At 37.0% G+C, this 24,757-nt stretch overlaps 1 protein-coding gene across 1 annotated transcript; it reads right to left on the bottom strand.

The window, feature by feature from the left end:
* Positions 1-466: 466 nt before the first annotated feature.
* On the bottom strand, positions 467-23,955 carry UBE2J1 (ubiquitin conjugating enzyme E2 J1). The gene is made up of 8 exons (XM_039853168.1): positions 23,641-23,955; positions 16,533-16,606; positions 15,159-15,290; positions 12,876-12,960; positions 12,494-12,599; positions 10,275-10,404; positions 6,702-6,821; positions 467-2,359 (listed from the first exon to the last, which is right to left on the bottom strand). The coding sequence occupies exons 1-8, from the start codon at positions 23,669-23,671 to the stop codon at positions 2,081-2,083; spliced, it is 957 nt and encodes a 318-aa protein (XP_039709102.1). The 5' UTR covers positions 23,672-23,955; the 3' UTR covers positions 467-2,080.
* Positions 23,956-24,757: the final 802 nt, after the last annotated feature.

Here is a 24,757-nt window from a genome sequence, read left to right as displayed (position 1 = left end):
TGGGTGAGGAAAGAAAGGCAAATCAGAGAGAGAAGGAACTGCATAATGCAAAATCATTTTAGCCGAATCAATCAGAAAGTATAAGTACATCCCATGGAAACATGCAACAAGATCACACAGATCCGAGGTTGGTTCATGTGTGACTGAGAGGAAGTGGAGGGAAGATTGTTCCTAGCACAAGATTAATCTCAGCATAGGTTGAGACCACAGGGATTTCCTTCTCAAATGATGACATTACCTGGTCTTCTAGGGTCAGTGACCTCTTACTAGGAGGCCACTGATCATTGAATCAATATTTCTAATATCTTATGCTCTAAATCAAGACTTCAGAATGCATTTTCTCATGGCAATAAAGTTATAAAGTGGTAATCTATAATTTTCCTGACATATGAGGTCTCCATAAAGTCCTTGGGCTTTTTAGATTTTAACAACTTCAGCTGTAGATATAACAGAAACAATCTGTAAACACTTTTAAAATGCTAATTTATTAAGGTTTAAGACAACTTGTATTATATAATAGTATATAATATGCTCATATTTTATCTGCAGACAGAAAACAAAAACTGGCTATCGGATGAACACAGAGATTGTGTCTGATAGTTAATAGAACTGAAGTCCTATAGTAGGAGTAAAAATTAAGTTTGCCTTTAAAATCATTTTACAAATTGTTTCTATCTTGTCCATAATTTCAGTTAGTAAAACTATGTAATAAGGACTTTATGAATACCATCCCCCAAAATATTCAAATACATTATGGATTAACTTTTGTGGACTGGTCTAGGACCTAAATGCCATTTATAACATTAAGTTGTAAAAAAAAACAAAAGCAAAAACAAAAAATACCTTTATATATACATTTTAGCGCATAACCTAAATGTAAGATAGGGGCTGCCTGTATTTAAAAATTAAACCTACATTAACAATACTCTCAAAAATACCTTCAATACTCCTACTGAACATGCTGAAGGCAATGTTTTTCTGTGATTATATGTTCTCACCAGGCATTATGATGGGAAAATTATCTACTAGAGTCTGTGGAGCTAGCTAGCACTAAGTTATATATTGATTTTGCACTGAATTTATTTCTTGGGCTTTCATTAAGTGGACAATTCCAAGTAAAGGTCTTTTTAATTTCTATCACTGTTGCTTGGGCCCGGAGCTTTTCTATTAAAATGGTACATGAAATATTTCAACATTATGGATATTGCAGAATAATTAAATTGATAGTGATTACAAAGCTAGGCATATATACATCTCAAAAGACATACAATTCAAAGCAGACCAAACATTCAAATCTTAAGATCCTCCCACTTAACTTCTGGAATAAAATCAAATCATTTCCTGGCTTGAACTCTTCTTCCTCCCTCCCTCCCACCCTTCCTTCCTTAAAACAAAGATCTGTGGAGGATTGTTTTCTTTCTACTTAAATCTTACGTGCGTATTGGAGAGAATGGGTTAACAGCATATCAAAGTGGTTACAAAGAATTATCTCGAGTGACATCCGATAACCAAGATGTAATCTCATTTCCTCATAAATATTTGACTGAAATAGTAACTGTCATTGAAGAATGTTTAGGACTCAAAGTATGTCACAGAATGGGTAATTCCAGTATGTTTCCTGTGAATGACATTTTAAGTAAACTATTTGAGGGGATTTACTTTCCCTTTTCAACTCTTATCCCTGTATCATTCTACATAAGTAGAAACAGAGTATTCAATAAATGATATTGAATAAACTACTGATATTCACTGGAACTTAAAATACCATCTTTTATCCAAAAACTTAAAAGGGCTATACAGAAAAGTATCACAAATATACATAAGCAGCTGAGGCATGAGAAACAAGTTATTTCCCTGTAAAGCAGGTCATATAGTGAGACAAGGGACTTGACTTCCAATCCCTTAAACTAAGCAAGACACAGTCTGAATGTCTAGCTATATTTATATTGAATTTATAAGAATCAAAAAAGGAATGAAGAGTAAATACAAAATAATTTTTTGTAAACAATTCTTAGATTATACCCAATGCAGAATGTTTAATGAAGCAGTTGAGTCACAGCTCTTAAGACACAAAACAATATTATAACTCAAAGTCAAATATGTACTCATTGGCCAGATATATTCGTCGGAATATGAGAGCTGCCAATGCCAAAGTCAAGATGACAATCAGTACAGCGGATCCGCCATGATCAGTGTGGTTGTCTCTTGGCTGCTGGCCCTGGATTACATCTGGTGAAGTAGATGACCTTCTTTGACTCTGCTGCTGGGCCCTGCGCTGTCGAGGACTCATGGAGGTATTCTTAGCTACAGGCTGGACAGGTTGTTGAAGGGATGCTCCCGAGGGGTTCTGGACGCCATACTAGGAATTTTTTGAGAAATTCTGTTTGAAATTGGCAAATTAAAACTTATACATATACCTGATATGTATTCAAGAGTACAAAGAAACTCAGAGCACTAAATATGACCAAAGGCAAAACTACCAAGAATTATCTGAATGCAGAGACTAATAATTCACTTTAGTAAGCCAGCAATACAACTTACTCAGATTCCTCACCAGGTGGAAGAGGAATTTACCAGTAACAAAAATAAGACAAGAACAGAGTTTATCCATATTCTCCATAGATGGCTTTCTACTCTCCCTGAGTGACAACTCGAATAGAATCTGCTAGGTATCTGGGCACCCTCTTCTTTCAGTGAAGTCAAGGAGGGAAGCATTTTGATTTCTACTTTCTGCTTGAAAATTTTGAAAATCCAAATGGCAAAAAGAACACATTTCTTTCACTATTATCTTACTATGTCAATATGCTTCTTATGCTGTATAAAATAGAGTATAGGAAATAATTTCAAACCACATGTTCTTTGCAGTAATATTGTAAAAATTAGATGTGGTTTTCAAACCAGGCTTATCTTTTCTCAATATTCTTGTCAATGAATTAAACATAAGTCTAGAAGAACCCTATAACTGTGTGTTTGAACCATGTTACTTTGTGATGTCAAGAGTTCCCTGGATATATGCTGAGAACAATTTGAAGGTAGCTATGGGAGACTCAATGTACTCTCTACACTAGTTGCCCCCCCATAAAGCACTGGATGTCAATGGCTTTCTATCCTTTAAAGATTGCTCCGTCAAAGCATAACCACAGTGCGGCACCAAGTGATTCGAAATCTTATAGTTTATAGATAAGAAAGCTTTATAAAATATGAATTCCATTTTATTCAACAGATACTTTAACTCTACCCATTAAATCCAATGACTTTTAATTCTTTTATTGAAAACAAGCTTATACTGATTATATTAGTGCCAGAACACATTCTTTCAAATAAAAAAGAATGCTGTTTTATTCACAATGACTTTAAAAATTGAGCAAATATATGTGGGAAGAGATGCCCTGCCTTCTTAAGGGGAAACGGCAACATCCATAAGTCAGAGGTGGAAGTGTGTGTGTGTGGTGGGGCTGGGGAATTAAGAGAGGGGAAAAAATTGAGCAAATATAAAACATTTTAAATAGTTCCCATTTTAGAAAATTTTGAAGAAAATTTTTAATATTTAAAGAAAAAAGAATCAAATAATGTAATTCAAATACTTTTTTAAAAAAGGTAAGAGGATAGTCTTTGTGCTGGCCAATAGCTATAAACATTAGGGAAAAAACTGCTTATCTAAGTTATCGGCAAAAAAAATTATATTTTAAATCTGACATTCATCTCAGCATCAAAAGGCTTAAATAATTTTAATTTCTTAAAACTATCCCTTGGAACACTCAAATGTAGTGATCCATAACACAGCAGTAAAAAGGAGCTACTGACTTTTACCTAAAAATAAGTTAGTGCTGCTACTGAATTAGAGTTGCATGAACTTGGATTTGTAAACTCCACAGCTCTCGGAGCAATTTGATCATTAAATAAAGCAAATATACAAATCACAGCCACAGATAAGTCATATATAAATTTTTCTATTATAACCTGGAATAACCAGCATCTGTGAGGGAGTTTTGTGTTTGCTTTTTAATACAAAATGGAATGGTTTATTCAGAACCTCAATCCCTGGGAAGAGGAAAAAAATCTGATAGACTGGAAGAACATAAAACTACCATCAGTATTTTTCCCATTTCTACACAGCTAAAAAATCTGCGTCAACAAGCAACAGATGGACTAATGTTATCTGCTGTATTTAGACTGTGGGCAATCTCTCGCCCCCTCAAGGCTAAAAAAACAGCTTATCTGGGATTTAATATATATCATCTCATTGAATTTATATTACACTTGCATGTCAAGCAGCCACCCTTAGCCAAAACCAGGTTTCAGTTAACTCTGTAGTGATCAAATTATATAATCACACTCTGAAATTTGTATGCAAATGTAATTAAAAGCTTAACTCACAACTGTAGACAATTTATTGCTTGTCAGTATTTTAACCAGAATTATTATCTATGAAAGATTTATAAGTTTTATATACTTTAAAATCAAAATGAAAAATACTACTATAATAACATTATTGTTTTTGCTAATTTATTTAAACTTCTTGCTTTCTTTAATTGTATTCCTAGTATTTTTTTAAAGTGCTAATCTTAAGATTCATTTATTCAATTAACAAATATGTATTGGCCACCTTCTCTATATATAAGACACTATGCCAGGCACAGAGGATACAGTGTAGTAGAAAGAGAGCCCTGATCCTTAAGGAACTTACATTCTGGGAAGTGAGATGGACAATAAGTAATTAGTTATAAAGTAAATTACAACTGGAATAAATATAACTGGAATATGCAACAGGAAGACTTGACAAATTTAAAATAGACTAAAGATAGATTTAAATGTATCACAAATATTAAGAGATTGTCCTTAAAGGTGTGAAAAGATTACTATCCTCCTTTCTGTAATAGGAAGTTTCTATTTCTAAAAAAATCTATTTATGAAATCTAAAAAATTGGAATTTTAAAGGTAAAAAGTTAAAACATATACTGACTAAAACAAATTCATTATATTCCTCTACAATTCATAAAATTACGTGGAGATCATGTAAAAACAATTTAACTCTCAACATACACTTTTTTCTTGTAACTCCATCTCCAGTCCTCCAAGTACTTCCTTCAGAGCACCCTTTCCCTGCTTTCTCCAAACTAGTTCTCTGCCATCTCACTCATTAAATAGGAGGCAGCCACTCAAGACTACCCAGTCCCACTTTACAGTAAGTTACTCCTGAGTAAGGGCAAATCTGTTATTTGCTCAGTTTCTATTCCAATTTTCCTGACCCTTTAAAATCCTCTATAACTAGAGGGAGAGGAGAATGATGTGGTTACTCAACCAAACCACCTGTTACCAAAAAGATCCCAAAAGGCAATTTATCTCTTATATACAGAAAGTCACTGTTATTCTCCATAATCCTAACTATTTAACAACAATCCAGTCTCATTTTCTTAATAAGTCTCTCTGATGACCTAGGCCCACCAACACTGGGACAACAGATCAGGGAACAACCAACAACAGCCATAGCACTCACTCAGTCTTTTGTTCAATAATTATTTATTGGACACTTACTATGTGCAAGGCAGCACTATCCATCAGCACTCTTTGTGATGATAATGTTCAATATCTGTACTGTCAATATGGTAGCCATTAGCCACATGTGGCTATGGATTACTTGAAATGTAGCAAGTAGTGACTGAGTAAATGAATTTTTAATTGAATTTAATTCTGAATAATTTAAATATAAATTTTGATAGTTACATGTGGCTAGTACCTACTGTATTGGACAGAGCAAGTCTAAGGCAAATCTTTGGCTCCAAGCCTTTATTAAGTCAATGCCTACCTGTCAAAGACAGAGCACCTATTAATTAATTAATTAATTAACTTTTAGAGTGCCTATTTAGAAAGTGGCCAATATATATATATTTTATTTTATTCAGACTGTAGTGAAGAAGCGCCCAGTTGGGACCCCCGTAGTAGATGCCTCACAGCATCCCTGGCCTCACCTTTCCTTACCCTATAGCTTAACAATAGATTGTCCCCTGTGGCTTGACCCAGAGTTTGGAAATGTCCCCTGCCATAGAAAGTTGCCCTGAACTTATAATTAATGCCCTTATGCTTACTGGTCACAATCCTTCTGGTCTAGCATTCTTTCCAGACTACTCCCATCTTTGTTCCTGGGTTGCTAATGCCACTGGAAGACCATGCTGCCAGAGGAACAGCTCCATGAATCACAACAGATCCCTCCAACCCCTGGAATAATGCCCAGATTTTTCCTTAAATACCCTAAACCAGACTGAGAAGGCAAGGCAGTTTTGAAGGTGTTAACCTACTGCCTTCTCAGATCACCGATGCCCTGACAATAAATGCTTATTCTAAATAACCCAACTCCTGTGTCGGTCTACTGGCTGAGCAGCACAAGCAGCATGTGTCCTGGACTCAGTTGCCCTCTTGTTACAGTAGCACTATACTGAAACTAATTTTTCAGAGAAATCATAGAATTCTGGAGGGATGACAGAATCTAGAAATTATTTAGTCCAGCCCCATTTAACAAAAAAGAAGTCCCAGAAAGTATGAATAACTTGCTTAAGATGATACAGTAATTCATTAGAGAGCTAGGCTAGAATCCAATTGTTAGAACCAAAATATTCAGATATTTCATTTAGGGATCGCCTCCTCCTATTGCAAGTAATGATAATAATATAGATGTACGTGTATCTAAAAGACAAGAACCATACCGATGTACTGGCTGTAGCATCCTGGAATGTTGTAGGTATATTGTCCTGTAAATCATTTAGTGAAAAAGAGTGGTTTAAGTCTGACTCGGCAATAGTCTTTCCAGATGAATTGACTTCTGCCTACAAAAAAGATATACCCAAGAGTAGTGTTACAAGAGAAAATGTACAGAATAACCTACAAACAACTAAATTCCCACTCTTAGATTTATTTTAACTGCTCCTCTGATATCAACATTAATCAGTTAAGTGTTGAGCGCTCATGTGTCTATCACTATATTAGGTATTACAAAAGAGGTACAGACAAGAGGCAACTTGGTGAGAGACAGAACTAACACTCATGGTTCACAATCCACAATTGCAAAAATCTCTAAAGTTTTTTGTAATTTTCAGGCAAAGCCTAACATGTGAGGATGTTAACAGTCTTTATTCCACAGTAGCGTAAATATTTCCAGGTTTGCTGATGAAATATTAATGGATTTGATTATGGGGTTCTGCACCAGATCCTACGACAGGTGTTAATATATGGTATATTTGGTATTTTCTAAAATCTGAAATTCTGATGTATAAAACACATCTGGCCCTAAGAGTTTCAGAGAGGTGATTTAATGTGCAATAGGAACCTTCAGATGGAAGAAAATAACCAACGTTTATTAAGCACTTCCTCTGTCGGACATAAGAAAATAGAAGAAAAAATTTCTCCCAAGAACTGGACCCTGGAAGGACAGACAGGATGTAGAGAGGTAAAAAAGAGAGAGATTGACATTTTTTATGGAGCTTATTAAATTCCAGAAGTAATTATGTTTGGGTAAAATATATGCAGGAAAAAAAGATATGTAAGAGATATGCCAAAATATTAACAGCAGTTACTTTTTGGGGATGGGATCATACATGACTGTTATTTTCTTATTGTTTACCCGTATTTTCTATAATAGCTAAAACTCATTAAGCAACAGGGGCAGTTCTAAATACAATATATTTAATTGAGTATTAACTTCTGTAATCCTCAAAAAAATCCTACAAGGTAAGTGCTATTACTATTTACAGATGAGAAAAAAAACAAAGTGATTAAGTAATATGTCTGATGTCCTACTACTAATAAGCAGCAAAGCTGGAATCTGAACCCCGGCATTGTATACCAGATTCTAAGTTTTAATCACTATATTTTAAAATGTATATATTGTGAATGTATATTAGCAGAGTTTTTTTGTTTTGTTTTGTTTTGTTTCTTTTAGGTACATTCTAACTTCTTAGCATTTGAAGAAAAGTTCGGGTTTACTTTGATCATTAATTTCTCACAGCACTTACAACTTTATTAATTCATCTGACTAGTGATGAGTTTATTTCTAATCAGTTTTTCTTTTCCTAACATAAAGCTTACTAAGGGTAATGAATTAAAGTCATGAACTTACGTGGAAAAACAGTCATGCTTTGTAATTAAGGTTGCCAAATATTTCATGAGATATATTTATACTAAAAAATTATTTCTTGTTTGTTTATCTGAAATTAAAATTTAACTGGGTATCCTGTTTAGTTTAATTTAATTTAATTTGCTTAATCTGGTAACCCTATTTGAACTATATAATATATCCTCCTGCAATTTTGTTTGGGTAAAAATTTTAAAAATAAAATTATACACTAAATGTTTTAGGGAGCTAAACATCTACCTTTTGATAAAGACATACATAATAAATTTGGATTTTTATATATCTAGCTTGCTTTAGATGCAGTATACCTTTGTGTTTTATAAATTCGATTTTTAAAAATGTTTATTTTGTATACTATTATTTACCCTCCCTCTCCCAACAACAAATTATACCATCTCATAATATACAGATGCCACAACACAGTTTAGAAGTATATCATATTCTACTCACTTAGGTGCCTACATTTCATGATTTTTGAGGTCTCCTTCAGGTAAAAGGCTACCCTGTTGTGAACTGTGTGAGACTTTTTGGCTCCGAGCAATTAATCCAAGAGTTCCACCAAGGATTTTGGTAACCACGGTAATGACATGGCTAGGCTGTATGCCTAGCCATATACATGCTCTCTATATGCATCATTTCACCCAATCCTGATAATCCTATGAGCTAGGTACTATCATTATCTCCATTTTACAGATGAGGAAACCAAAGGCCTAGTAACTTGCCTGTGGTTTAGCAAGCAATAAGTGAAAAACGCTAAGATTCAAACCCAGATCTAATTCCAACATGATTTTAGCTCTTACCCACACCAGAATGTCTCCCATGGTAGGCAAGGTGCCAGAGCTTATTGTGGGCCTTATGAAATACAAGAAATGTAGAGACTTACTGAGAAAAGGGGAGAATCTAGGAAGGCTTAACATAACCAGCTGGTGAAGTATGGTTCTGTAGCACCCTGTAAGGATCTAAGTAGGGTGGAGAAGGTTGTCTCTGTTTCTTAAGAGATGGCTTTGCAATCTATAGCCCAGAATTTGAAGGCTTATCAGCATGAAAATCACAAATTATAAATGCTTCGAAATTAGGGTGTCCACTACTTTTGCATACATAAGAATCAGCAGGTAGACTGGTATAGATTCCCAAGCCCATTCTTAGAGAGTCTGATTAAGTTCTAACTCAGTGGTTCTGCATAGAATCTGAAACATTGACGCTGCCTACTGTTTTACAGTGACCTTCCAGGAATCCTTAGATCCATGTGAGCGCCAGTGGGTATACATTTTGAGACATCTTGCTAGAGACTGTGAGTTCCTGGAAGACAAGAACATGCTGTACCTGCCTGTGTAACCTCAAACCTGGAACAGTGGCAGATATATATCCAACAAATGCTGAGAGGTAATAACAAGGAATGCTGAAAGGGAAGAGTTTCCACTGACATTTCGGGCTGCTAGAAAATAACCAATTATAATTCTAATTATAGCTAAAAAGTTTTCTTCCAGCTTTTATAAGTGCAAAGTTTTTTCTTTGATTTTCAGGGTCTACATTTCTAGGGGGTGGGGAAGGTGGTAGTGGTGAGCATATAATATACAGTAAAATCCTTATTATGCTTTCTTCATCAGTGAAACCAGAGCACACTTCTTAGCATGTGAATATGCATATCTGCCTTCCTCCTTTCCACAGCTGATACTGGAGATTATACTCAACTTTTGAGGAAAACCCTTAATGAGGAACTGATCTTTTTATTTACTTATTTATTTTTTAAAACTCTTTGCAAGTAGCTTTTTATTTTTTATTTATTTTTTAATTTTTATTTTTAATTAGAGGTGACATTCAATATTACTTTGTATTAGTTTCATGTGTACAGCATAGTGGTCATTTTTTAATAAATGTACAAAGAGACTTCCCGATTAGTCTAGAACCCATCTGACAGCATACATACTTATTACAATATTATTGGCTATATTCCCTTTGCTGTACTTCACCACTCCATGACTGTTTTGTAACTATCAATTTGTATTTCTTTGTACATTATTAGTTTTCTAATAAAAAAAAATTATTTGTAAAAACCTTAGCAATACAATTATATTGTTTTACTTTCTATCCAATTTGAAAGTAAATAAAAGAGCTACATAATTGGAATTTATTTACCAATTTAGAGTACCTTAAAACTGATTTGTCTAGCCAGTTCTTTGGCTTCTTGGTCAGCTTTGCTTGAATCACTTCCAGATTTTAAAGGCAACAGGACATCCTTCATGGTGCAGCCACATCCTTCACAACAGAAATCTTGGGATCTGGTGGGAAATAAATTTTTTTGATGGGTATAAATCAAATACTTGAGTGTTAATTAAAGGCACTCAAATTATGAATTAAATTTAAAAAAAAAAGAACACTGGATAATTCCTAATCACATTCATCTACATGTAAATTAGACAATTATGGCAATAATTATAGTTCTGAGACAAATATACAACTTAGGTTAGTATAAAAGAAAATTCATGCCAATTATATCTCAATTTTTAAAACATCTAAAATTAAAAATAAAATGCAGGCTTAGATTCCATTATTTTCCCAATATACTAACTAAAGAAAAATAAGTTTTAGATTTATATGATGAAATATATAAATTGTCTAAGTACACTGTCCTCACGATCACACATAACAAAGCCTATGTTAAGTTTGTGAGAAAAGTCCATTATAAAGCTCAAATTATTTTTAGCAGAAACATATATAAAACAGTAAAGAAGTCAATTAAAAACAGAATTTAGAGATATTTCCAGGGAAAATATTCACAAATCCTATTCCTCTAAATAGCAATACAACTTGAAAGACAGAAAACTTGCGAAAAATCCAAAGACTCTGAAATTTACTACTCATTATATTAAGTAGATACTCAACATAACCTGGTAACTATACTTCCCTAAGATTTCTTTTATTATGTTTTCATTTTCTCCTTTGTGTTCCAGATATAGCCAAAAGTCCCCTAAAGCTCAGGAGAGTGCGGAGGATTTATATGACTCAAAGTAAATATGTATAGTATGTAAAAATATATATTGATACACTGAACTTCCTTTTTAAAAATTATTTTACTATACTTCTAGTTCAACATAATAAAAGCCTTAGGTCTTGAAGAACATGCTATTTAAATGTATTAAGTAGCTTCGTGTAAACAAAATATATGTAAAAGTAGTATTTCGTAATTATTGATGAAATTTTTTTGTTTTACCAGAAGCAGCATTGCTACTTATACCCTCTTGAGAATCAGTTATAGTCAAATCATCTGTCTCAAAAAAGTGTCCACTTTTAACTGAGAAGTCAGATGAAACTTAAAGGAGAATGTTTATTTTGAATATGTGAATTTATCCACAAAGATAGTAAGCTACCATGGTTAAATGCAAAACCAGGTTTTTAAAAAGCCTCTAATACAGACGAAGAGCCTAGAAGATATACACTGAGAAGTATAAAACAAAAAAACAAGTTGTTGTTTTTTTTACCTTGTCCATGAAATGTACTGGATAAAAGTATCAAGATAGAAAGCCAACATAAAAACCAAACAAAACAGATGCCATGAATCGTATAAAATTTTGTGAATAGTAGCTGCAAGTAAGTATATCCCCAGAACTTGGAAATAAGGTTTAAAAGAAAAGTTGTTAATGAAACCAAGGAGTCTACCAAATCTTCCAGACACTAAAATCTATTTGATTTAAAAAAACATCTGTAAACAGCCTTTTCTAGGCTGTGCTAGGGTAAGATAAACTACAATTTAATTCATATAATATGTTTGAAGGGTGGTAGGCAACAGAGTCCAGAACAGGAAAGTGATCAAAATCAAGAATTAGTCTTAGCACTCACTACTCAAAGGAGAGGATACTCTGAATCTAATAACTAATCTGGGTTATACAGACAGAATGCACCTGGAAAAACTAAGAAGGCAGTACCACTGGAAAACCACAACTTGATAAAAGAAAATCTCCTTTGCTTTATTCTAAATCATGTATTGAGCACTTGCTATGAGCCAGATATTATAGATATAAAGATGGATTCCCTATCTCCCCTAAAGGAATTTTTAATCTTGTGGAAAGTTACATATAAATAATCGTTCTAGTTCTTTTCCATCTGTAATACTGCCCCAAAGGAGACAAGTGACCAGTACTGTTTCTCAGAACTGTTTCTCTAGTTCTAAACCTAGAGAGCATGAAATCAATTCGTTAGACTTTGATCACTCCTGGGTAAATTGGTACAACTGAATTTCTAAAATAGCAAAACTAAGACTACATCTTACAGCCAAGGTAACTAACAAAGTAAGAAACAGAGCCTATCTCCGAAGGGCCATTATCCAGAAAGGTATTTGGATCTTAACAAAGAATGAAATGCAAAACTTACTTTTTGGCAAGTGCTCTTCTCTCCTCAGGTGTGTAATCTAGAGAACCTATGGCTCCCTCTCCTTTTGTTGGCATAAACCCAATGATGGCTAATAATGCTGTTCTTACTGAAACAAAAAGTAAACATCAATCTACATTGTTTTGTAAAAGGAACTGAGTTTACTCTGGAAAGAGAAAAAGACTCAGGCTTTCACTGAAGAGATAAGAGGGCTGTAGTAAAATGAAGGCCAAAATCTAGACAAGGAAAAGCATTTTTATTATTTATTCGATAATATCAAATTATTTATCAAAAACAGCTTAAATCTCAACAGGGCATTATACTTTATAATTATGACTTGATTAAAATTACATAGGATTTATATTCACTTTAAAGTAATACTCACTACTCCATGAAGGCTGCCAAGTTTCAGGGTGATGTCCTGAGATGCTCAAACAGATTTTCTTGCCTACTTCAAATCGTCCATTAGCCTTAGGAATAAACAAGGCATTTAAAAATTATATGTGTTTAATGTATTATACTTTATAAATATATTTTACATATACTTTTGAAAGATAATTTTAAAAGAATGTAATCTCTAAGAGGATACAGATTTTTGTCCTCTTATAGACACTTGATAAATATTTGTTGGATTCTGAATGACTAATAAAAGCTATTTTTAGAAGTTGTAACATCTTTTTGAAACTGAATTGTACAACTAAAATCTAAATAATTGATATATAAAGATGTCCTGATGTCCTCCTCTATGTCTAGTACAGTGCTAGGCTCTGTGAAGTATCTAATAAAGAAGACATGTAGAGACTAGGATAGAACCTAAGGACTTAGTATCACCTAACTAGATATTGGTGAGGAAGGCTCTGAGGTGGGAGTGATTATCAGAAGGATGATGTAATTTCATAAGACAGGAACACAGAGGAGGAAGATCAGTGATGATGATTTCAGTTTGGACGTGAAATCTATTTCCTTGGTGAAAGAGTTATTGATGATGTCTAGCAGGCAGGTAGAAATACAGAAAAGATGATGTCAGAAGATATATACATTTTTGGTACTTAACTTCACAGAGGTGTTCATTGAAGCCATTTCATAGAAATAAAACAGTTGTAGAGTGAACTTGTAAAATATCTATACTTAGAGGAAGGGTAGGAAAGAAGAGGCACAAAGTTAGAATATAAGCTTCTCATGGGCAGAAAATATGACTTACTCACCCATAGGGTAAATAGCATGTGTTTAATAAATATTTGTTGAATGAAGGTTGGAAAAGAGAGGAGAGTTTTCAAAAGAGAAGAAGTGAACCAGAAAGAGCAAACACTGACAATCAGGAGGGCCGGGCTGATTCTCAGCTGCTGTGCTAAATATGACCATATTCATTAACTCCTGAAATACATCTGTACTTGCTGGTGAACAGTTGCTGCCCCAACTATCCTCTACCAGTTTCTCCATGGACCAGCCCCTCCCCCTAGACCACTTGGCTTTCCCCCATGATCTAGCAACTCAAAGAAGAGACTCCTAACACAGGAGGACCCTTGCAGGACCTTGCTCTAGCCCTACTGCCAGCTTAACAATTCTAAACATCACCTAATGTATGTTAAACAATTTCCATATGTGAGAAATCTCATGGTGTGGTTATATTTACCATATACAACCCTTTTGACAGATGAGGAAACTAAATTTCAAAGAGATTATGTAACCTGTGCATGTTGTAATGGAAATAGCGCTGGGCAGAATCCAGGTCTACTGACTCTAAAACTAATGCTCTTTCCACTACACCAAATATAGGTAAAAGTAGCAGTAATTTGGTGTGTATTGATGAATGCCTTTTGTTTCACCATCTGCTACCCCATGAGTGTCACATATTTAATTCTGATGGAACTGGATGAAGACTAAGAAGAGGCAGTGAGATTTTTCAAACTGGTCTTTGAGATTAGAGTAGTGAGCATGTGTGAAAACCAGACTGCAGCGGGCTAACCTAGAATTAAGGATGCTTTAAAGGTTATCAAAGAGAAAAACAGGACAACAACATAAAGTGGTAAGGTTTCGTGTTTTGTTTTTGCTTTTTTCAAGGTTGGGGATAATTAAACACACTTGTAAATTAAAGAAAACGAGGGAAGGAAAGCTTAACAATTGAGAGGAATTTTCTGATGGAACACGTCCCAGGAAAGAGGAAACTGGAACGACAGTTTTCCTTCACATGGAGATAAAATGTGTGAAGACAGACAGAAATGCTAAAATATAAATAGTAATAATATAGTTAATATTTTTGAAGACTCTGTGTCACTTCTTATTCTAAGAGCTGTATGTTAAAATGAGGAAACTGAGGAACAGAGTGTCAGAAAAGTGAGAAGCCGAAGGAGATGTTATTAAGAGGTACAATAACATTAACTGTCCTTTCTTGAGTACTTACCATATGCCAGACACTATGCCTAGCACTTTGCACATATTAATTCATTGAATCCTAACAACACTATGGTAATTACACATTCATTAGCATCAATAATTCCTATAAATTATTTGGGGGAGTGAGAATTATAGTACCAAGACCTGGCTCCAAAAGGCAAAATTATAATAATGTCCCACTTTATTTCTTAATGTAAATGAGTATGTTGACCATACTTTGCAGCCACCATGAAGAGTTAAATCACAAGCATTCCAAAAAGCCAAGAACTCTTACCGTTAGGAGAATAATGCTTGGTGGTTTCATGGGATACTCTGGTGGCAGTACTATTCGTCCATGATAAACTCCTCCATCAAAATCAGAATCTGGGGGCCCTCTAACTGTGAAATGCCATTCAAAAAGGTTATCCTGAACAAAAACAATAATAAGGAATCAATAACATTAAAAAGTTTGGTTATTTTTATCAATGACTATTAGAAATGTTATTGGGTGAGAAAAATTAAATGTTTCATATTATTGCTAGAGCAGTTTCTATGCACAAAATGTCTCAAGTATAAAAGTTATAAATAAAAGCTTTCATGTCCCAAAGAGCTAAATCTTTTTTAAACAAATGCATTTAAAATGTCTGAATACATAACATAATTTTGTTAGGTATTCGTAAATAAGATTATAGATTTAATTGAGTTAGAAATTAGTCCTTGAATACTAATTAGTGATAATTATTATAGTTGATCCTTGAACACCAAGAGTTTTAGTTGTGCAGGTCCACTTATACATGGATTTTTTTCAAAAAACAGAGTACGATAAACATATTTTCTCTCTTGTATGATTTTAATAACGTTTTTTCTCTAGCTTACTTTCTTGGAAGAAAACAGTATATAATACATATAACATAAAAATATCTGTTGACTGTCTATGTTATCAGTAAGGCTTCTGGTCAAACAGTAGGCTATTAGTAGTTAAGTTTTGGGGAGATTCAAGTTATACAAAGATTTTCAACTGTACAGGGGTGAGCACTGTCCAAGGGTCAACTGTATAATCAAATGATAAATATAAATTTGGATTATTTTGACAAACTTAAAATTATCCCTCATAGATGCCTAAGAGCTTTTTATAAGCGGTCAGTAATATTAATACACATGCCATCAATAACATTTTACAGTTATCAAGTACTTCAGTTTGCAAAATACTTGTGCACATATTAATACATTTTATTCTCACTATTACCAAAAAAACCAGACTGAGCACATTTAAATACCCTCCTTTTACAAATAAGAAGACTGAAGAGATACAGATGTTTGTTAAAAAAAAAAAAAAAAAAAAAAAAAGCCCAGACTAGCTGCAGAGACTCCTCTCAATGGGCTAGGTCTTTCAAATTGTAAAGAGTATTGAGTTCTTCCCCTCCCTTCCTCATAGTCAAGACCTAAAGCAAATTTAGCATCCAAAATGCAATTTATAGAGTTTAGTCTGCTTGTCCTAAAATGCCTGATTCTGAATGGCCAATGAAATACTCAGGAAATATAGGGAGTAAAATATATTAATAAACACACCAAAGACATGTGTAATGACTCAAAGTAATGAAGAAACAACTTTAAGGAATTTGTTTAAAATATTAAAATTTATATGTAGAAGATGGAGACGGAAACTAACCTCTAAAGGCTGTGCATGGTAATGATCTGTTGGATCTTTCAATTCTGCAGCTTCTTTCATTAAACGTTTAACAGCTAAAATAAAATTCATTAGAGACATTTAAATATACTTTTCCAATTGATTAGCACAGATTTACAAACCTAATGAAAAAGTTTCTACTATAACAAAACATGTATAGAGGACTGGTTAATGGAGTAGATGGTAAAGGTTTTAATTATGGGATAACAGTAGTAATTGGAGGGAAAGGGAAAGAAATGGAAGCTAGGCATTATAAATTATATATTTAATATATAGGGAAGTCTCATAAAGACACTATTTTTATTTATATAAGTAAATACACATATAAGTACTTATATATACTTCCTATGTGGTAGCACTCAAACATTAACTCACATAATCCTCAAAACTATGCTATGAGATAGCTACTATTTTTATCCCCATTTTTGAGACAAAGAAACTTGTACAAGGTCACACAACTAGTAAATGACAGAGCTGGGATTCCAACAGAAGTAATCCAACTACCTTGTTAAGATGTCTTTATTAACAAAAGCGTGCTCTCTGGAACTCATGCTCATGAACAGTACTCTCCCACCCTCCACCCCCTATATTTTTAACTACTTGAGACTCTCCACCCAGTATCTTGCATTAAGTTAATGGGACTGTCCCCAGAAGTCACTAAATCTCCACAGCCGTACTTTTCCTTTTCAAAAAATTCTTCGGCTTAATTAAAATCTTCAATCCACTGACCCCACAACTTTCTTTATGCTGCCTATTCCTATATTTACCTCCCTCTTATCCACGCTCTTGGCTTTAGGAGTTCCTCTTCCATGCTCCCTTAATAAAATTCAATTCTAGCTGACTCAACCCAACCATCTTCTTGGGGTCTACATCCAAAGAGCTGAGCATTACTGAAGGGTGGTAAAAAAGTCAAAGAGGCAAGCACATTGATGCCACTGTAGTTATTATCAACGACCTCCATTGGGACACAATGCCATCCAATGTTCTTATATTTCTCTTGTAAGCCCACTGGCCTACTCTCTCCAACTAGCACCCTAAGGCTATTTCACAGCTATTTACTCACTTCTCTCTCTTCTCTTCCACCTCTTTCAGTTAGTGGCACAGCCTTTTATTTCCATGATAAATGACTGTCAGCTGCCTATTACAATCTACAATCCTATCTGTATCTGTACACTTTTTCTTTCCCTATTGATTCTCCAAGGTCAATCTTTTGATCCCAACCCCTCCTACCTCAAGCTTTAGGTGCTAAAAAATGTCAGGTTACTGGTTTAGGATAGCAAAGGAGGGGTGGGGGGCGGGCAAGTGACAGGTAGCCCAAGGCTCCAGGAAACACCTGGAGTATGCACCAGGTGGACACCTAACCTAAGAGTGGACAAAAGAGAAAAGAGGTCAGATACTGATATCTGAAAGACAGTAGGAATTACGAACGTAGATATGAACAGGCAGAAACAACAGAAGTAAGATGTGTGGAGGCATAGGGTGGAGAGAGGTTATTTGAGAAGCAACTTCCATACAATCATACAATTTTGTATGTATCAGAACTTTTGTATAAAATTTCATTTAAATCAAGGGTTCCTAAGATAAAAAAGAAGTTAAGTCACTATCCTATTCCATAATTATTAATATTCTTTTCCATCTCCTACTCTGGACTAGGCCCCCGTAAGCAGAGATTTTGTTCAGTTGATCATCACTATTTATTATTGAGCTCATACTAGATGCTATAATTACAACCAAAATAAATTATAGTAGTTTTGGTTATCAAGGAACTTATAGTCTTGGGTGGGGGAGGAGTAGGAGGAGTCAATACAAAACAGCATAATAAATGCTATATTAAAAACATTTACATATTGAGACACTCTCCCCTCTCTCAAGTTCTAGACACTGGGCTTTGTTCAATTCTTTGAACACGCTATGCTTCTCTCTACCCTAGACCTTCTTTCCTACATACTGGTCCTTTAGCTTGAAATGCTGCTACCACCACCATCCCTCACCTAATCATCTAGACTGGCTCCCACCAGACCTTTACGTAACTTCCTTAAGAAGGTGTCCCTGACTACTTCCCTTGTCCATCCTCAGAGGAGTGAACAGAGATTCCCATTTGGACAGATAAAAATCCCTGAGATCTGGGAGGGGTGTGGAGACTAGGAATGCTCTCCAGGTTATTTAATACTCAGTCAGTTTTGGAAGCCGCAGCCCTAGATTCTAGGTTGATTTCCTTACTATAAGCCCTCATAACACTGCGTCTCTTACCTTTTACAGAGTTCATCTGACTTATAATCATTTAACACATCTTTCCTGCTAAACAATCTATTTCTCTGCACTCTCCTCAGGACTTAACATTTAGTATATATTCAAATATTAATTGAATTGAATTGAATTGGACTATCTTCCCCCAGCAATTCTCTTTCCAAAGGTCTGATTAAAGGCAAGGGTTTTCAAATTTATTTGACAATAATATACAATCCTTTGTTCAAAGAAAAGCTTAATGAGAACCTCAATATGTAAAACAGGTAACAGATCTGTTTTGGTAGAAGAGGCCAAGCCAGTCGGGCCTTCAGGCTATTTATCCTCCTTCCATCTATTCTAAGGGATCCATGGAACAAAGATTAAAACCCTTTGGTTTGGAGTACATAAAAATATCATAGAAGCTTATGAAGTTAATTAGTTTGGCTGCTGTCAGCAATCAAAGATGCCAAGGAGACTGTTCTCCCTTCATTCCTCATCAGCTAGCTGAATAATGATTAAGTTGGAGATCAGATTTTATTTATCACATCTTTGCTTCCTCCTCACTTAGCTCACTCAGTTCAGCAGGAGAGAAAAAATGAAACACCTAATAGTATCTGGATATTATCAGAGATACATGAAAGGGTCAGAAATGATAACGGAACAATCATTGGCTCAACAACTAAACATGTTGATTTTATTAGTTCATAGGTCACACAAGCACATACCATGTGAGAGCTAAAGCCACACTGGCAAACAGAAGGTGAAATTAGTCTAGTGTTTTCCTAATCTATTTTTTTTTTCTGAGATAACACATATTATGAACGCCTTAATGAAAAAGAATGTGGACTCTGGAATTAGAGCTACATTAAAATGCTGGCTCTAAAAAAAAAAATGCTGGCTCTAATTCCTTAGTCCTAAATCCTTGAACAAGTCACTCAATCTTATTTTGCCTCAATGTTTACATCTGTCAAATGAGAGTCGATCATTTCTTCACATAATTCTCCTTGCCTTTTTACCTCTCCCTTTTCCTCAGGTCACAAGTCATTAAGATCAGAAATGGATTGGGATATAAAGCCCTCTCAATGGTTCTCCTTGATTCAAAATCAGGCCTTGAGCATATGTAGTTGGCCAGATGGCATGGCTCTCAAGGAGAAATACCACTACTATGGAATAGTCAAGCTTTAAAGTACTGACTGGAGATTAGGGCTACAGCATAGTCTGCCATTCCTGATACTCCATCTCTCGCTGCCAAATGGCTAGAGAAAAAACTTTTACCCCTGCCGACTTCTCTCTTATCTCTTTGTAAGGTTATTTAATGGAATTCTCCTACCATGGTGAAATAAGATGTGCCAGGGAAAGGATGGAGAGCTCCCTTCCCTGCATGCCTGCTCTTGTTCTTCATTTTTATGGAGGCCACTTGATCACTCTGGATCCAAGGTCTAGGTTCCCTAGGCCTAGGCATTAGCATTCTTCATATGCCCAGGCTAGCTCACTAGGCTTACATTGGGATCTGGAGACAAAGCTCCAGCTACGGGGATCTTTCACTGCTCACTGTCTCTCGTGCATCTGTTTCTCTTGGAAAGCAAATATTTTTATATCATCAATCTCCAAAGCATGGGTAAAATGCAGGAGGCAGATATATTGAAGACCTGAACCCAATGTCATGATCCCTTAGTGAAGGCACTTAAGCAAATGTTTAAAAACTAATGTCTCTGCCTATAAAGACCCAATAAAGTTCTCCATTCAACAAACATTTAAAGATTGTTTGAGCAGTGGAGACAGAAGAATGACCAAAACCTCTTGCCTTCAAAAAGCTCACAGCAAAAAAGACATGAAAACAATCACAACACAAACACTGACCAAGTATGTACAAATACAGTGACTACCCACAGGAGTTGGACAAGACTGAACCTTAAAGAAGCTTTAAGAATTAAGAGATTTCAGATGGATTAAAGGGAAGGTATTCCAAGTAGAGGTTCCAACAGGGACCAAGACACATAGGTGAGAAATGCTGCTCCATATGGGGAGTCACCCAGGCAAAAGTGGAGTGGTAGATGAGGCTGAGGAAGGCAAGGATCAAATCATGAGCAGCCCTGTAGGCCAAGCTAAACAGTTTACTTTGAACTTTATCTACAGCTCTTAGGAAGCTACCGAAAACTTCTCAATTTGAGGAGTGATCTAATCAGGTTTGGTTTGGTTTTAATTGATCTGGGTTTTTAATCAAATTGACAATAGTGACTAATCAGACATATGCGTGTCTGTGTGCACTAGTGTCCATGCTGAAATGCCTGTCTATGTGAGAGAGTTTTAGGGTATGGGGAGGAGTAAAGGAGTAGACCAAGAGATCGAAGATGACTCCCATGGGTGCTTAGGTGCTGTCAATCCCTGGGATATGAAATATTAAAGTGAGGTGCAAGTTTGGGGACAAATAAAAGACTCATAAGTTTTGTTTTTATATCTTGTAGGTATTTTTTCTGTCTGTGGGAAATCTGGGTGAAAATATTACACCACCATTAAGTTCTATGTATCTACAGCCTAGGAAGAGGATCTGAATTGGACATTAAGACTTAAGAATGATTAGCATGATGGTGCATTCGACACCAAGGGCACGGACAGAATAACTCCTAAGTTTCTGATGGCAGCAGTAGATGCCTTTGCACCAGTCTTTATACATAGGCCAATAATCTGGACATGCTCATCAGCCCTTTTTGAGGAAAGCTGCCACAGGAGGTTCTTTATACATAGGTCTCCCTTCTTCATACTCTGAGACCCTACTACCTTGGCCAGAGCAAACCCAAAAAGGAATCAGGGAGCTAGATCCAGAGGCAACAACTGATAGGCCAGTCAGGAGGCTAATGAAGTGGCATCACACAGAGACCTACCCACAACCACAAGTCCATTGCAGAAAAATCATAAGTTTTCCCACCTATAAAATGATCAAATTTACTATCCACATGCTAGCACACTGACTCTAAACCAGTTTTCTGTATTGTCTTAATTCTCCCATCCATACCTCTAAGACAACTCCACATGAGATACAGAGAAAAAGGGTTACATCTCACATTGTGCAGTGTTTTTACTTCCTTTCACATATACATTACTCTCAAAATATCACAGGACTGAGAATAAAACAAAGGAAAGAAGCATTTTCACTATGCCTCCTAGCATTTTCAGTAAGTGCCATATCTCATTTAATTCATCTTCTCCATGAACACCAAATGAGCCACACAATAACCAAAAAAAAAAAAAAATTAAAAAAAAATTGTTTTAGAACAGGAACACCTCTGAGGAAATGAAACCAAAAGGAGTAAGCAATTTATTACACAGCTAGAAGCATGTTGACTAAAGCTCAGCCTGCCTGCAGTAGGTCATATACTTTGGAAATGTATAAAATTCTGGAGAATATTAAAGGTTTATCATAATCTCGGGTATGACAACCTATAAAATTGAGTAATGTCCTCTGACAACAATTTCCTTTCCAAATTGTACTATTTCTTACATTTGCATTACCTCTAGACATTTCACTAAGTACCTCGGGTACCCTAAGGAACTTGGTACCATGTGACCATGGAGTCACCTTAGATTTTTACCCAGTTTTATTTAAATCTACCACAATCTAAATAATTTAACCATTCTACTGTTTAACCTTAAAATTAAGCTTTCCCTTCTCCCTCTTTAGTTTTTTTTCCCTGGTGTTCTTAAGAGATGGGCTGGAGGGAGAAAGTCGTGAACCCAATTAAATTGAATTGTATAAATGTATTTTTGGAAGAGTCAAAATTTTATGACCAATTCTACATACTTGGTCCACTAAGAACATTTCTTAGCCTGACAGCACTCAAGTTAACAAACTGTGTTCAATCAATATCACCGGCTTTTCTAGAGTCTTTGCATATTCCTAAGTATTAAAGAAAAAAAATCAAAGATTCACAATGTGAACTCTTTCCATAAGGATGTGAATCTTGCTGATTACTACTGAGAAGCTGCTTTTTTGGAAGGAAAAAAAAGCAACAGCAAGAGTTGCTCAAACCATCGCTATTACTTTAGGATTACCATTTATTGCTGAAGTGTGAAATTTCTCCCTTCTGACAAACTTATCAAGGTACAGATAGAATAAATATCATATATAGAACCCAGTGATTCATTTCAAGCCTGCCTTGATCTGAGAGAGCCGATTACTTTCCTTGCATCTTTCTAATGCACCAGAAAAGAATTTGAGGCTAGTAATTGGGCTGCTTCTGTGAATGAAGCAGGAGCATTAAATACAATAAAAGAAGTCTTGATGACTGAATATGGATATATATCATATTAGTCAGTATGGCAAAACATCATGGTTAGCTCTAAAGTACACGGCTCAACTAGTTTCCTTAGCTCTTTGGTTAATCAGTTTAGTACAGAACATTTCCTTTATGTCTGCAATTCTATTCGCCCCAAATGCTGCAAATAGGATATTTAAACTACTAAATCCTCAAATGCGAGCGACTCAAACAGCTAATAAAAGTCCAGTGGCAGCTTCAGAGAAGGGATAACGACGGTGTTCAGGATGCAGTCCGGAGAGGGGCTGCTAACTATTAGCACGGACATCACCTGTTCCCGGGGATGCGCTTTTAATTCAGCTCTCACGACGCAGATGAGGGGAGAGTCCGGGTGCTGCGAGGCGCCGCCAGTCCCTGGGCTTGGCAGCCGGTGCCCCTCCGGCCGCCCTGCCCTGCGGCCTGCACCACCCCGGCAGGCGGCGGTCTCGCGTAGACCGCGAAACCGGGAGTGAAGCCGCGAGTGGTGAGGGGACCGCAGCCCCGGGCCCCGGAGCCCGGCGTCACTCCGGTCCATTCTGACGGCGCTGCCCAGCGCCTCCAGCCCTGCTCACCCGGACTCTTCAGGTTGTAGCGGGTCTCCATGTCTGGTCGCCGGCCCGGCTCCGACCTCCCTGCCCGCCGCCGCCTCCTCTCCGCGCCGCCGGTGCCCGGGTCTCGGCGCGGCTCGGGCCGACTGGGCCAGGCCGAGGAGACTCCCGCAGACGCCGCCCAGCCCGGGGCCGGACTGAGGACGGGGTGGCGAGGGTACGGGCGAGGCGCGGGCTTCGCGATGGCGCCGCCTTCTCTGCTGTTCCCCCGCCTCCCTGAGGGGGCCGGGCAGGCGCCAGCGCCGGCCGGGGCGTCGCTGAAGCGGGCGCCCGGGCTGGAGGTCGGCCTCGTGGATTGGCCGCGGGCCCAACCCCGCCGGGCCACCGGGCCTGCGTCAGCGCCCTCGCCCGGGTTTTGTGAAGTTGGCCTGACGTGGCAGTCGCTTCGTGGCGGTCCGTACGCGCGGCCGCCGGTCACTGGGCTGCCGCCGCCCGGCCCATGAAGCCAGTTCCGGGGTGTGCAACAGCGGGCGGCGCCCTCGTCTTCCCCTCGCCCCGGCCCCCCGGAGGCCGGCCTTCCGCCAGGCCCATCCGGGGTCCCCAGGCGCTCGCGGCTTCGACCGAGGAACGGCGCGGCCGGAAGCGGCCCGGCCCTACCCGCTGCGGCCTGGGGCCCGGACCCCCGGCCCTCGAGGGCCAGAGCGTGGCCTGGGGCTCTGGCTGCAGAGCTGCCTGCAGTCCGGCTGCCCGCGCGCTGCCCCGCCGCGTCCGCGAAGTGCTTTGTTTAGATCCAGTAGCTGTTTGGGGTGGAGAAAGTTAAGTCGGGAAAAGAAATTCCAGCCATAAGGAAGTTGAGTAAGATTTTTATTATAACAATTTTTTTTTTTCAGGTAGAGTGCTTAGGTGCAAGAACTTGTCAGCATTGTGGGGGTTAAAAAAATTAAAACTTGTCAAAAAATAAAACTAAGGGAATTACATTGAATTGGAGGGAAAGCATACAAATATGAAAGGTTTAACCTCAAAGGACACGCTTTATGGTTTATCGTGAAAAGAGTGGAATCGAGAAAAAGAGAACTTTGGGTTCTGAAGGCTTAAAAAGAGGGACCAGGATTTAGGAAAAGAGGGAGAGATTGGAATGGTG

Source organism: Pteropus medius, unplaced genomic scaffold (genome assembly GCF_902729225.1).
Source record: "Pteropus medius unplaced genomic scaffold, Ma_sr-lr_union100, whole genome shotgun sequence".
Taxonomy (NCBI): Eukaryota; Metazoa; Chordata; class Mammalia; order Chiroptera; family Pteropodidae; genus Pteropus; species Pteropus medius.
The sequence above is the reverse complement of the archived record's forward strand: the minus strand, read 5'-3'. Positions and strand labels throughout refer to the sequence as shown.

Excerpts from the sequence above, each read along its gene's own strand:
- UBE2J1 (XM_039853168.1), bottom strand. The coding sequence starts at position 23,671 with ATGGAGACCCGCTACAACCTGAAGAGTCCGG. Across the intron at positions 16,607-23,640 it reads CTACAACCTGAAGAGTCCGG|CTGTTAAACGTTTAATGAAA; the intron begins GTGAGCAGGGCT and ends ATTTTATTTTAG. Across the intron at positions 10,405-12,493 it reads AGAAGAGCACTTGCCAAAAA|ATCCCAAGATTTCTGTTGTG; the intron begins GTAAGTTTTGCA and ends ATTTCCCACCAG.